Raw genomic sequence first — 12,466 nt, 5'->3', positions numbered from 1 at the left:
ATTCCACCCAAAGGACAATGATTTCATTTTATAAAGATCATTAGTCAGTGAAACATATATTTTAGAGCGTTTCTAGTAGGGAAGATTATTTTGGCAGTCACTGGAGTGTACCAGATGGTTCATTAACATAGGCTAGACAAGTCAAAGGCTTTCAGAATCATTTAGAAAATGTCAAACAGAAACAAGAACCCTGTCACTTTTTATTAGAATTAACTACATCATACCCTGGACACAGATTTCACCTTGGGTCAGAAAAATTAATACAGAATTATATGAATTGTGTAACATACTAGGTTAAAGATAGGGCTTCCTCCTGGGACTCATTTGCTAGCAATATATTATGGTCTCCTGCTTCAGGAATCCTCAACCTTTCTTTTCGTAAGCTATGAAAAGAGCTGACCTTGCTCAGGCTCCATTGGTGTCTAATTGATTTGAGGTATATGCAGAATTTCAACAAGACACTCCGCTAAAGCTCTTTTGTGATCATTTTCCCAGGAAAGTTGGCAAAAGGGTTCACTGAATATTCAGCAGCTTGCAAAGTACGCTTTTGTCAGGAGGCAAAAAAAAAAAAATACATCTATTTAGTGAAACATTGCCTTCGTAAACAGGAATTAAAATGCAACTGAATTTTTAATTTTTTTTTTTTTTTTTTTTTTTTATCATTCAGATGTCAAAAATCTTGAGAACTTCCAGCTTGTGGAAGGTGTTCAGGAACAAGTGAACGCTGCTCTGCTGGACTACACCATGTGTAATTACCCACAGCAAACAGACAAATTTGGGCAGCTTCTCCTGCGACTCCCAGAAATCCGGGCCATCAGCATGCAGGCTGAGGAATACCTCTACTACAAGCACCTGAACGGGGATGTGCCGTGTAATAACCTTCTCATCGAAATGCTGCATGCAAAGAGAGCGTAAATTATACCCATCAGAGCTTCTGCTTTCCAGGAAAAAAAAAAAAAATTAAATATATATATATATATATTCTGAACTGCTCCAAGCAACACTAATTAAAACGTGGTTTTAAGACTTTGCAAAAATGGTATAATAATCAAATACTAATAGTAAATAAGTGATGTATCAGGGTATTTGTATTGCAAACTGTGAATCATATGCTACACATCCCCAAAGGATTCCAGATAGGACTGTAGACCGGAGCGAAGTGAACTCACCGAGCGGATCCTATCGCCAACGTCAGCGTGAAAAAGGACAGAACGGTTCTTGTATATTTAACTCTGCTGATCGCCAAGATGAAGAAACTTAGAAGAAAAAAAACCCTAATTCGTATTATCGAGCTAAGATAGTGGGGAATTTGAGCGCACTGAATTCCCTCGCTGTATAGCAGGACTTCTACAGCAGTTACAACAGATGCAAAGCTGCATCGACAGCATCTTCTGTCATCCTTCCGAGGACCCAACACGTACTTCTGTGATCAAAGGTGTGGCATCCACCCAACAACCCGTACGAGAGAGCTGGCCCAGGCCACGCGCTGGGTAGTGTCGCCACCAAATCCCAGGAGGCCGGCTTTGGCCGTCGGTCCCTCGGGCCTGCAAATCGCTACGACGAAGAGCCTGTTATCCAGTTCGCTTGGCTTCCTTACTCCCTTCTGACGTTTGTTTTGTCACGTGTTCATGTTGTTCTACCGGGCAGTATCCCTCTTCTACCACTGTTGTCGGATAGCTGTTAAATAGCTAAGTATTCCAAAATAAATCAGCCAGTTCAGCTCTGCACTTAACTGGTGCAGTGGCTAAAATATGGCGCTGCTATGTACTCCTGACCATTTCGAAATAAAGGAAATGGAGATGTCTTAGCCATCACAAACAATTGCTTCTTTGACCCAAAAATTTCAAAATTCTAGGACTCCAAATACCGATGTTAAAAAAACTAAAAATAAAATTTAAAGAAATGCGTTTAGCGATGCAAGGATAGACAAATGAATTGTACGGCCTGCTGATGCCATGGAGCTTATTAAGAAACGATCTTTAAAACTGCCAGCCATTAAGAAACCAAATTTCAACTCAAACAACCAACGTCTAATGAAACTTTTTCTTTTTAAAGTTAGGCAACACACATCTTTTACGCAAAGAAAGAAGAGTGATACTGCTGTGTCTGTGTAGGCCAAAGTCTGCTGCAGAACAAATATTAGAGAAGAACACACAAGCCTCCCTCTGCCCAAACGAAGCTATCAGTATTAACGTGTAGTGCCACAGTTTAAGTCTTGCCTTATTTCATTACCCGTAAAGGTAACCGTGCAGGTGTGGATCAACATACGTTTAAAATAAAGTATTAATCTCTAACATTAACACCAACATAGTGTTTACATTCTTTAGGTCCTGTGGGGAAAAAACTGTGATAAAATTGCAGAGCAGTGATTTCCTTATTATTTCTTTTAAATTGGTAATTATTTTACCAGTACTTAATTGCTGTATGTCGTGAGACACTAAAATCAATAGGGGTATTTCATTTTTGCTTTAATTTTTGAGATTATCGGCTGCACAATCACTTGTAGAAACTGTATAAAATCCTAATCCTTTAATTTTTTTTTTTCATGAAGATTGCTGGCTTTTGAATACTTTATTTATATTGTATATGATAGTTTCCACTGTAGACAATTATGATGCTAATTTATTGTTCCTCGGTTTCATCTTTGTATAAGATATAGCCAGAATGAAGATGCCAAATATATGTGTTTACCGTAGCATGTCTTCAAGTTAGTGGAACATAGTTCAGGGACACACAAGGGTCTTTACAAATTAAAACCATTCACTTGATTAAATGTCTGTAAATCTTCATAATCCTCAGTGTAGTTTATTTAAATCTACTGTAAATTATGTGAGTTATAGCTTCTTCTGTTTCAGAGAACTTGAAAAGGTGCGTTTCTCCTCCTTTTTTCAACCATCCGTGCATCGTATACCAAAGACATCGGTTATCACGTCTGCGTTAGCACAAAGCACACGAGTTAATCGCCGGTGTTAATTAGCTCTGATACTCCGTCTATGCATAGGGTACAACCACAGCAAAGCCTGGCGTCTGCGACTCCCAGGCGCCCATTTTCTATCACAGAACACACGTACAGTCATACGACCCGAACGCAAACCGAGCGCAGCTCCCGTGGCCGTCCCACCGAGCGGGCGTGGAAGTATTACTGAAATAACAGCATCCCCCCCAAAAAACTAAATTAATGGAAAGTAGGACGCGGGTGGCAGTTGATGGTGGCTGTGAAATACCTATACCCATGTGTACAAGAGCAGTCGTTCTTTCCTCGTCGAAAGAAAAACAAAGCCTATTTCAAGAGTTTGCATTCTGTTTTTTCCTCTTTTTTTTTTCCTGTTGAAATGCTACAGTGAATCTCACTGAATAGTGAGAAAAAAGCTTTAAAAAATGTTGCTAGCTGTATTCACAGCATCATTATCTATGATAGGACAAAATAATTAAAATAAGGATGTAGAAAAACATTTTTTTCATACAGGTTAATGCAAACCATTTCAGATCAACTAACATATATTTGCCCACATCTGTGGTTCCAAGAATCCCACCAGATTGCCCAAAGTATACGAACAAAACAGGAAAAAAAAAATTAAAAAAAAAAATCACCAAAAAACACCCCCTCGTGTTAATTGTTAACTACTTTGTAACCAGACATTTACTCCAGACTGCCTTATTGATCACAGGGCAGATGAGCAAAAGCAGACGCAAATTGAAAGAGTTTGGCTTTGGCTGGTTTTTTATCGTTGTTCCGTGTTTGTAACCAGACAATCTGTCAAGTCTGATATTTGTATTACAGATGTTCTGCAGCTGCCTTGGACTGGAGTCCATGCAACTCTTAGAATGTGCAGTGAGTTACTTGTGGAAGTCGAAGTTCTCCTCCTGTATCGGTGAAATACCTATTGTCATGTCAGTTCTTGCCAGGAGTTTCTCATTGCCAATGGAATTTTTTTTTTTTTCAGTATTTCAATAAATATTGATATGCCCACACTGATTACTTTACAATTGTCTTTATAACACCACCATTCCACCAGATTAAAAAAATCAGTTGCTCACAAGAGGAGAGTAAAATGCAGGAGAAATAAGAGCACCAAAGGGAATTTGATGCGGAGCGAAAGACACAAACGTGGCGAGCGGCACCTTCAAAAGCTGAGACGGCGACGGTGAAATTGCCTAGGCTGGGGCAAAATAAATACAGCTAAACAGATCAGAAAATCTCTAATCAATGAAGGATTTTACCAGGTAGTAATTACAAATTAATACATTTCATCTCATACCGCACACTTAATTTTCGTTTTACACATTACCCATCAAGAGTTAAGCAGCCAAAGCATCGGAGGGGGAAAAAGAACAAAAGCAAATCGGGCGCTGGGATCCAGCTGAGCTCGGGATAACCTCTCGGCAGCGTAAATACGCGGCAGGGCCGGGGCGAACCCACAGCTTCCACCGCAACCGCCAGCGCAGGCTGCCAAGGAGGCAGATGTTACTGCTACCAGGGAAAAACATTTCCCTCAAGTTGCCCTCCGGCTCATCCGACTGTCGTTGCGAGAGCAGGAGGTGAAGTGGTCCAAGGGAGCTTGTGGGCAGCATCCTAAGGTTCGGGGACCAAGTCCACCGCCTTCCTCAAGCGGGAAGCACTCCGAGGGGCAAAACCTGGGGCTGTAATTAGTTATTTACACACCCCGCGCTTGAACAAAACAAAGGTGGGTCAGCGTTGCAATAAAAACGGAGGAAAACAAGTAGGATTTGGCGGCTTACAAGGGAGGAAGGATTATTTTAACTTTTAGGAATCGTAACTGAAAACCACAATTTTGCATAAGCCCCAGGGGAGCTCTCAGAGTTGATGTATTTCAGAGAGTTTTCCTTACAAGATAGATATTTTTGGGCGATATATTTAGTATACACACTGCGCAGGGATTTATTTTTAACCGAGTTTGACACTGGTTCTGGAACAATCTGCTGTATGTTTTTATTGGAAACATGGAAAGAGCGAGTTCAACGTAACACAGGTCAAGTCAGTACAATACTTCGTGCTCTTGACAATTTCCTGGAATACGGAGTAACACTCGCTATTAACCCCTCATTTGAAGCCCGTAGTCTAGATACATCACAAAAGTTCTAACGCTATTTCCAGCTTCTCCAATATAGTTGCTATTGTTTTCCAGGGAAATTCTATCCACTGCACTCTGGAATTTGGAACAGCAGATAAAGAGCGTTAAATTAACGACAAGTCAAGAAAATTACCGATAAATTTTCAGGGGCATCAGATCCTAGAGCTACGTAACCCTGTGATGCTGGCATGAGCCCAATATTTCTGTGCTACCCCAGCAATTTCAGTTGCATGCCTGCCTGTAGAGAAAAGATTCCTTTTCTAAGGGCAATTTGCCAACAATGTGATAAACCTTTGCTAAACGATAAAGGTGATGAGGGCCTCACCCTCAGATGGAACACAGACGTGCCTAGCCTGATGTCGGTGGCCCTAAGCTGAAGAGAGTAACACTAGAAGCCAGTTCATAGATACAGAATCACAGAATCATAGAATCTTTAAGGTTGGAAGAGACCTCGAAGATCATCAAGTCCAACCGTCAACCCAACACCACCATGCCCACTAAACCATGTCCTGCGGTGCCACCTCTGCACGTTCTTTGAACACCTCCAGGGACGGTGACTCCACCACTGCCCTGGGCAGCCTGTTCCAGTGCCTGACCACTCTGTCAGTAAAGAAGCGTTTCCTGATATCCACCCTAAACCTCCCCTGCTGCGACTTGAGGCCATTTCCTCTCGTCCTATCACAAACTACTTGGGAGAAGAGACCGACACCCTCCTCCCCTAGACCCTCCTTTCAGGCAGCTGTAGAGAGCAATGAGGTCTCCCCTCAGTTTCCTCTTCTCCAGACTGAACCACCCAGTTCCCTCAGCTGCCCTCACAGGACTGGTGCTCCAGACTCCTCACCAGCTTCCTTGCCCTTCTCTGTACGTGCTCCAGCAACTGAACATCCTTCTTGTACCAACGGTCCCAAAACTGATATAATCTGGTCCAGCACCAGTGGGACAAGACAAAGCTTCCCCTCAGCAAACTTACTTTCCAAACCCCTTATTTTGCAGAACAAAACCCTCTCCAATTTATTGACAGTCTTGAAGTCTGCTGTGCAAGCTTGGACTTGCGGTACTGGTTTCCACCATTGCCCTGAGAAGGTCCTGACCCTTATTTCCTATTCAATGTCATTTCCTTTAGTCCTAGATTAACTGTCAGGCTTATGGCAGTTTCTGCTGTATATGTCCTGTGCACACCCAAGTGGATAATTCAGGGGCAAGGTAAAGCAAGATGCTGGTGGACTGCAGACTCCTGATGCTATGAATTCCCCGTAGAAGGTGGAAATGACTTTACGTTTGAGATGCAGGACGTCAGGACGCTTCCAGTAACACCAGTTGTTTATCGTGCCACTGCAAACTAAAACCTTCACAGAGCAAGCGCCTCCCCGTGCGGCACGCACATCAGTCACCCCGCGATGGATGCTGCTGAGCGTTTGCGGGATACTACCAATCCGGGCTGCCAGTTGCGATTATGGAGTAAAACAAGGACTCTGCGCCGGGGGGAATAAGGTATCTTTGGGGGAAGGACCCCAAACGAGTCACTGTTTGTACAACAGGAACTGCCGACGGTCGTTCAGGAGCTGCTGGCACGCCTACAGACGCATGAACGTGTGCCAGCTAAGGGACTTTGAGTGCTCCTGTTCCTCCAATTGACAAGGCGCCACTCCCCGGGGGACGCCGAGCCTCAGTCATCCGCGCAGCTCGCTTCGTGCTTCACAGCGGCATCCTTCCGCTCATGCAAGCAGAAGAGTGTGGGTGCAGAACACCAGAAAAGTGAGGTAGGCACTTCTGATCAATTCTGTGGCATCTACATCTTGGTCTACCTCCCTATATCTGTGATCTCAGCCTGATCTCAACCCACACGTACCAAAGCAGGGAAGTTCTTCAAAGCGTTCTCCTTCCCATGGCAAAGCAGCATGTCACAGCTGTACCTTGAGAGAAGGCCTGTAGGAATGCCTGTGTTTGAATTCCACGGTAAGAAACGTCCAATATTGCCAATGTCTGTTACGATCAATCCATAAACCGCCGTAGAAAGCCAAACGGATAACAGGGGAGGAATAATTCCAAAAGAAAATATAATAAAATGGATGTATATGGACACAGAGCAGTGAGGATGATATTTATCTTTCATAAATATTTAATCTTGATTCACTTTTAATCTAAAGGGAAAAAAACCCAAATAAAATATGCCAGATTATTATCATTGCTTTGAAGTATTAACAAGGCCCGAATAAATTATCATTCACGTATTTTAGGGACCTGCCACAGTAAGTGATATTGGTTTTAATTTTCATTTAATAAACATAGTTTTATTTTACAATGTCCATAAACTCCAGATAAAAAACACAGCATGGAATAATTGATTGAATATGTTTAATCAATTCATTCAACTCATGCTGTGAAAACGGAAGCTTATTATTGGAGTATGGTTTTATTTAAAATCAACCACTATAGCTGCCTCACAAACGATGTCAAACTGCTTTTTTCACTTAGAAAATTCAGTTGAAGTCTACCACAGCAACGTTTTACTTTTTCTACAGAAGATCTCCCTACGGGTCTCGCAATGCTTGGATTTGCAGTTCAACCTCCCCCCATGTCTTTGGGTACAGAACCTCAGATGCCGAAGCTGAGAGAGGCGCTGACCTCGAGAAGGTGGGGCTCCAGCCCAACCCCCCTGCCAGGAGCAGGGACATCTCCAACCAGATCAGGTTGCTCAGAGCCCCGTCCAACCTGGCCTGGAATGTTTCCAGGGACGGGGCATCCACCGCCTCTCCGGGCAACCCGGGACACTGCTCCACACCCCTCAGTGTAAAACATTTTTTCCTTACATCAAGCCTGAGTCTACCCTCCTCTATTTTAAAACCGTTACTCCTCATCCTACCACAACAGGCCCTGCTGTTCGTGCTAACTCACGCTACGCATTTCTGCTTTAATTTTCCTTTTCTTTCTATCACAAACAAAACTCACAATTCAACTTTACCCAACGCATCATGATTTTTCAGGAGAGTTACCTGGATGTCGGGGAGGGGGAAAGGTCAAGGACACAATATTGTCTGCACGTTTCAAAGCAGCAAAGTGACCACAGATGTCAAAACAGGAAAGCCACTGCCGGGCCTGGGCAGACCAGGCCCAAGAAACCCCAGCCAAAAGCGAGAGAAGGTCACCAGTCAGCCCGCTATGTCTTGGCTTACAACAGCCAGCTCTGCAGACCTAAACAATCAACAATTCTCACCAAACATTGTTTTCAGCAGGGAAATAGGAAACATCCAAGAATTTTAGTTCAAGAACAGCATATAAATATTAATAGTGGAATCTAAACAGAGCAGGGCTAGGATTAAATATTTTAAGCCTTTTTGCTCCAGCAACGCGCTTAGCAATACTCAACATAACCAAGCCTTTGCCAAAAAGAGTAAAGGGAACACAATTTTTTTGTTTATTTTTGGGTTTTTTATAAATCAAACTTTGACACAAGTTCACCCTTTGGGGCATCCTGGAGGGAAAAATAGAAAATGGAAAATAAAACCCACCATACTTTCTGGGGTAATGGATTTAAGACACCTCTCCTTGTTGTCAGAAAAACTGGCTGGTGCCTCACCTGGCGTGCCGGGGTCCTGAGGAATTCTGGCAGAGCAGCATCAAGCGAGATTATCTGCTGCTCTAGGACTGTGTTCCCCCATTTTTATATTTGGAAGTAATTCATAATGCAGAATCATTGTCCGTTTATTGGCTGCGGGAGCTGCGAAGAAAATAGCAGAACTTTAATATTTTCAAATATTTCCATCATAGTTGATTTATTAAAGGATCACTGTAGCGATGCTATTAGCTTCACCCTAACTTACCTCTCACCTAATTAGTTAAATTTACACTTTGGCACTGTTCGGAGGTTGATTTCATGTGAACAGCTACACAGAGAAATAATATACACAAAACAAGAGAAAAGCTCCAGAAAGGAAGTGGTCACTTCAGGGTGATAAAATTAAGACAAAGGACACTAGAAAAATCCTGTTTTCTTCCTGGTAGTGACTTTGTAGTTGTTCTGCTTTGTTTTAATGCCTTCTTACGAAAGCCATAAGTAATATAATACAAACTAAGGTAGCCAGGAAGAAAATGATAATTTGTTTGTAGTTTAAAGATTTATTTTAGAAAAAAAGTGTAAACACAGACACGTTGATGTGTTCCAGAAGACAAATAAAAAAAACCAAAAAGTCTTATCCCATTTTTTCTCTTAAAAAAGACCCCACAACTCTCTTTTAAATTTTTTTTTGGTCTTTTTTTTTTTAAAAAAAAGAGAAAAACAAATCTGAAAATCTGTTCTATTTGGATAGGTCTGTTACGAGGTGTCGGAGGCTCAGGTCTGTAGTACAGCTTGCATGAGAGATGCCTCCTGGAGATCCTAAGCAAACAACGTGGGAATCCCTAATTCTCTTCATAAACTCCCCTGTAACCCTGGAAAATCCCCAGGATGTGCCACCTCCATCTTCCCACCCGTAACACACAGCCAAGGCCCACCTACATCCTACGCTGTTCCAGAACATGATTCTTGGTCACAGTGATGTTTAAAACCTGTAAGAAACACGAGAAAGAGTTGGTAAGTGCCATCAGGACATGAGGTGTTACTGGTGTGTCCACCCTGGAGAGGTGGGATTTCCCAGGGAGAAGGCAGCTTTCGTGCACATCTCCTGGCACTCCCCAAAAAAAGCTTGGCTTTGGGGATGGCGTTTCATTGACAGGCCCCTCATCACAAAGCACTAAGGAAGGAAAGAAAGAAGCAAAGAACAAGGCAAGCTCTCCTGGGAGGAAACACAAACAAGGACAAACATTCCCTCTTTCCGTTTCAAAGGATTTTTGGTTCAAGTTATTTGATATTGTTTCAATCAAATGTAAGCAGAGATCTCAACACGCTTCTTCAGAAAGTATCAGCCTCTCTAACGACTCTCCTGGTCTCTCTCTCCCCTCCAAGATCCCCAAATACACGATGTGGAGTCGTCGTGCTAAGTTAAGTGTTCCTCCCTTAGGTCATTATTTCCACTCTTTAATTGTTCTTTCAGCCTTCTGTAGTATTATTGTTATCCAGAGTGTGTTGGTGCTGCCTTCCAAACACAGATGAGTAACAGTTCCTGCCCTTAAGAGTGTATATTCTCGAAATAAACCTTTCCAATTCTCCACCCAAGACAAAACACACCAATTACAGCTGTAACGGGCTTCAAAGGTTTTTCAAACTCTCTGAATTCCTATTTCTGACAGGAAGCCAAATACACATCTTTTATTAACGTAAAACAAAGCCGGGCCTTTTCCAAGAAACTGAGCTTGTGTTACCAAACTGATCTTAAGGAGCTGAACTTCCCCAGAAAGAAAATCTTGAGTTGTAGACCTTTGCCATGCCTCATTTCTGTAGGCACCATGTACCTTGGAAACCAAGAAAGGATCTCTGTGCCCCGGCCCAGGTTGGTTTCCAAGCAGCACTTAGGTGACACGTGCGTAATGAGACATCGCTGATGGAAATCCTCCTCCTTCCACAGGCCGAGACGCTAAAAGGTGGTTAGCAGACCTGCTACACAGGTAAGTTAGAATGGAAAAATTAAAAGTAAGGCTTTGTGAGAAGCAAAAACAGGAATGCAAAGTAATTCATTCCAATCTGAGCAAAGACAGTAGCTGAAAATGACTCAAGGTAGTCAATTCACTTTATTACACAAAAGTTTATTTCCATAGCCCATTCACGTAACAGTTTATTTGGTTTCTGGTCATATAATGCACCGCAAAACGTAAACTCCACAAGCTCAACAATCCAAGAGTGTGTTTTTCTGTAAGAGCTGGAGGGAGAAAGAGAGCATGGAGCCATTAAAGAAGGAAAAAAAAACAGTGGGGAAAAAAAAAAAAAAACAAGAAAAAAAAAAAAAGATAAAACAAAAGAAAAAATAAGGTAGAACTGTAGTTAAGAGAATAATCACCTCCAAATACGAAATGTAGCAGTTAGTTTAGGAGAGGGCCTCATTCTGTACTTGCTGTTGAAGTTCTGAGCACAGAGATGTGCTTGGTGACACCGACACACCGTAAAACATCTCTCTTGAGCACGCCAATCTTTATTATGTGTTTGTGGCCACTGGTTCTCCCGATTTGTTTAGCTACTGTGTAATTTCTTCTAAGCTGCACTAAAAAAAAAAAGCCTCCTCGAGTCACGGGAGAACATTTTCACAGCATTTGATGCGCAGAAAGTTTTACTGCTGAGCTTTCGGAGGCACTTAGCTCGCCATGCGGATACGCAGCCTATTGGGTCGCTGAACTGTAGTGAAAGACATCATTAAGTGAAAGATTTGATGGGGGTACTTGGCTCATTGGGCAAGTGGTTATAGTGATGAGGAACTCCTTGGGAAGCTAATAGGTAAAAAAAATGAGCTCCTTTGATTTCCAAGACCAGCCTCTCTTTTTAAAGAGGGCTACACGGTGGTTTCTAGCCATACACACCATAATGTCAGGCATTTTCAGGAAGACCACAAAGCGGCAACAATACTTGGTCACTGGCATGGGCAACCAGCACCAGCATCAAAAAATTTATGTTATAAAAGTTGCCAGAACCCCACATCACACTATTACGATGAAAATGCTGAGACTTTCACTGATTTTTAAGAATTCAGTCTCCAAATCCACTGCAACCTTGCAGTGGAGCCAGCCAAATCCATTGGATTTGGACCAGTGACACAATTTTCTTCCAAAAGCAAGACAATGACCCCAATAAAATAATAAAATTACCAGAAGTTCATGCTCCTCACTCTTCTTCCAACCTTTATCCTATTCACCCCCCACCCGTCTGCACCACAAACCCTCGAGCTCCGGCCTAACGCAGTGGCCAACACCATCGCTTTGGTTTGATTTTCGTGCTTTAAACGGAGCACAGCCACACTGGAAAATTTGGTAGTAGGTGGCCAATGCGCAAGCCCCAGTGCAGCTGCTGACTCATTATTTCATCACTACAGGCATAACCCCAAGGAAGCAGTCGCAGACGCCACCAGCCTCTTCCCCCTGCTCTGAACCATCCCCTCAAGAGACCGCCTGGCTGTCCCACCAGCACTGGGCAGGACAGTGAGCGGAGTGCAACCGCGCCCAGCCAGCCACAGCCAAGAGCCACGGGTGAGAAGGAAGTCACCGTACAGCAAATGTTTCAGCTTTTTAGAAACATGAAGCCTGTGGAACCAGAATGAAAGGTAGCGGCTTGATTTACAATATTAAAGGAAATGTGTTGACAACGTAGGAACTAAATCCAGCTGTAGAGAAGAGACAGGGTCCTGGAACACAACTTCCAACTGTCCTTGGAGAAAGGAGACTCATTTGGAAACATATCCGTAAGAAAACTCTGCTTTGGGCCTCCTTGTTCAACTGCAGGCAAGAAGGAGTCT

General features: G+C 42.8%; 1 protein-coding gene across 2 annotated transcripts in view; it reads left to right on the top strand.

The window, feature by feature from the left end:
* NR5A2 (nuclear receptor subfamily 5 group A member 2) overlaps window positions 1–3,972 on the top strand; it is a 77,754-nt gene extending 73,782 nt beyond the window's left edge. For both annotated transcript variants that reach the window (XM_086753856.1, XM_086753855.1), the window contains one exon: window positions 668–3,972. In XM_086753856.1, coding sequence (XP_086609982.1) covers window positions 668–915 — 248 coding nt within the window. In that variant the 3' untranslated portion in view covers window positions 916–3,972. The remainder of the gene's footprint in view (window positions 1–667) is intronic.
* Window positions 3,973–12,466: the final 8,494 nt, after the last annotated feature.

Source organism: Chlamydotis macqueenii, chromosome 8 (genome assembly GCF_036417535.1).
Source record: "Chlamydotis macqueenii isolate bChlMac1 chromosome 8, bChlMac1.mat, whole genome shotgun sequence".
In the NCBI taxonomy this organism is placed as follows: Eukaryota; Metazoa; Chordata; class Aves; order Otidiformes; family Otididae; genus Chlamydotis; species Chlamydotis macqueenii.
The sequence above is the reverse complement of the archived record's forward strand: the minus strand, read 5'-3'. Positions and strand labels throughout refer to the sequence as shown.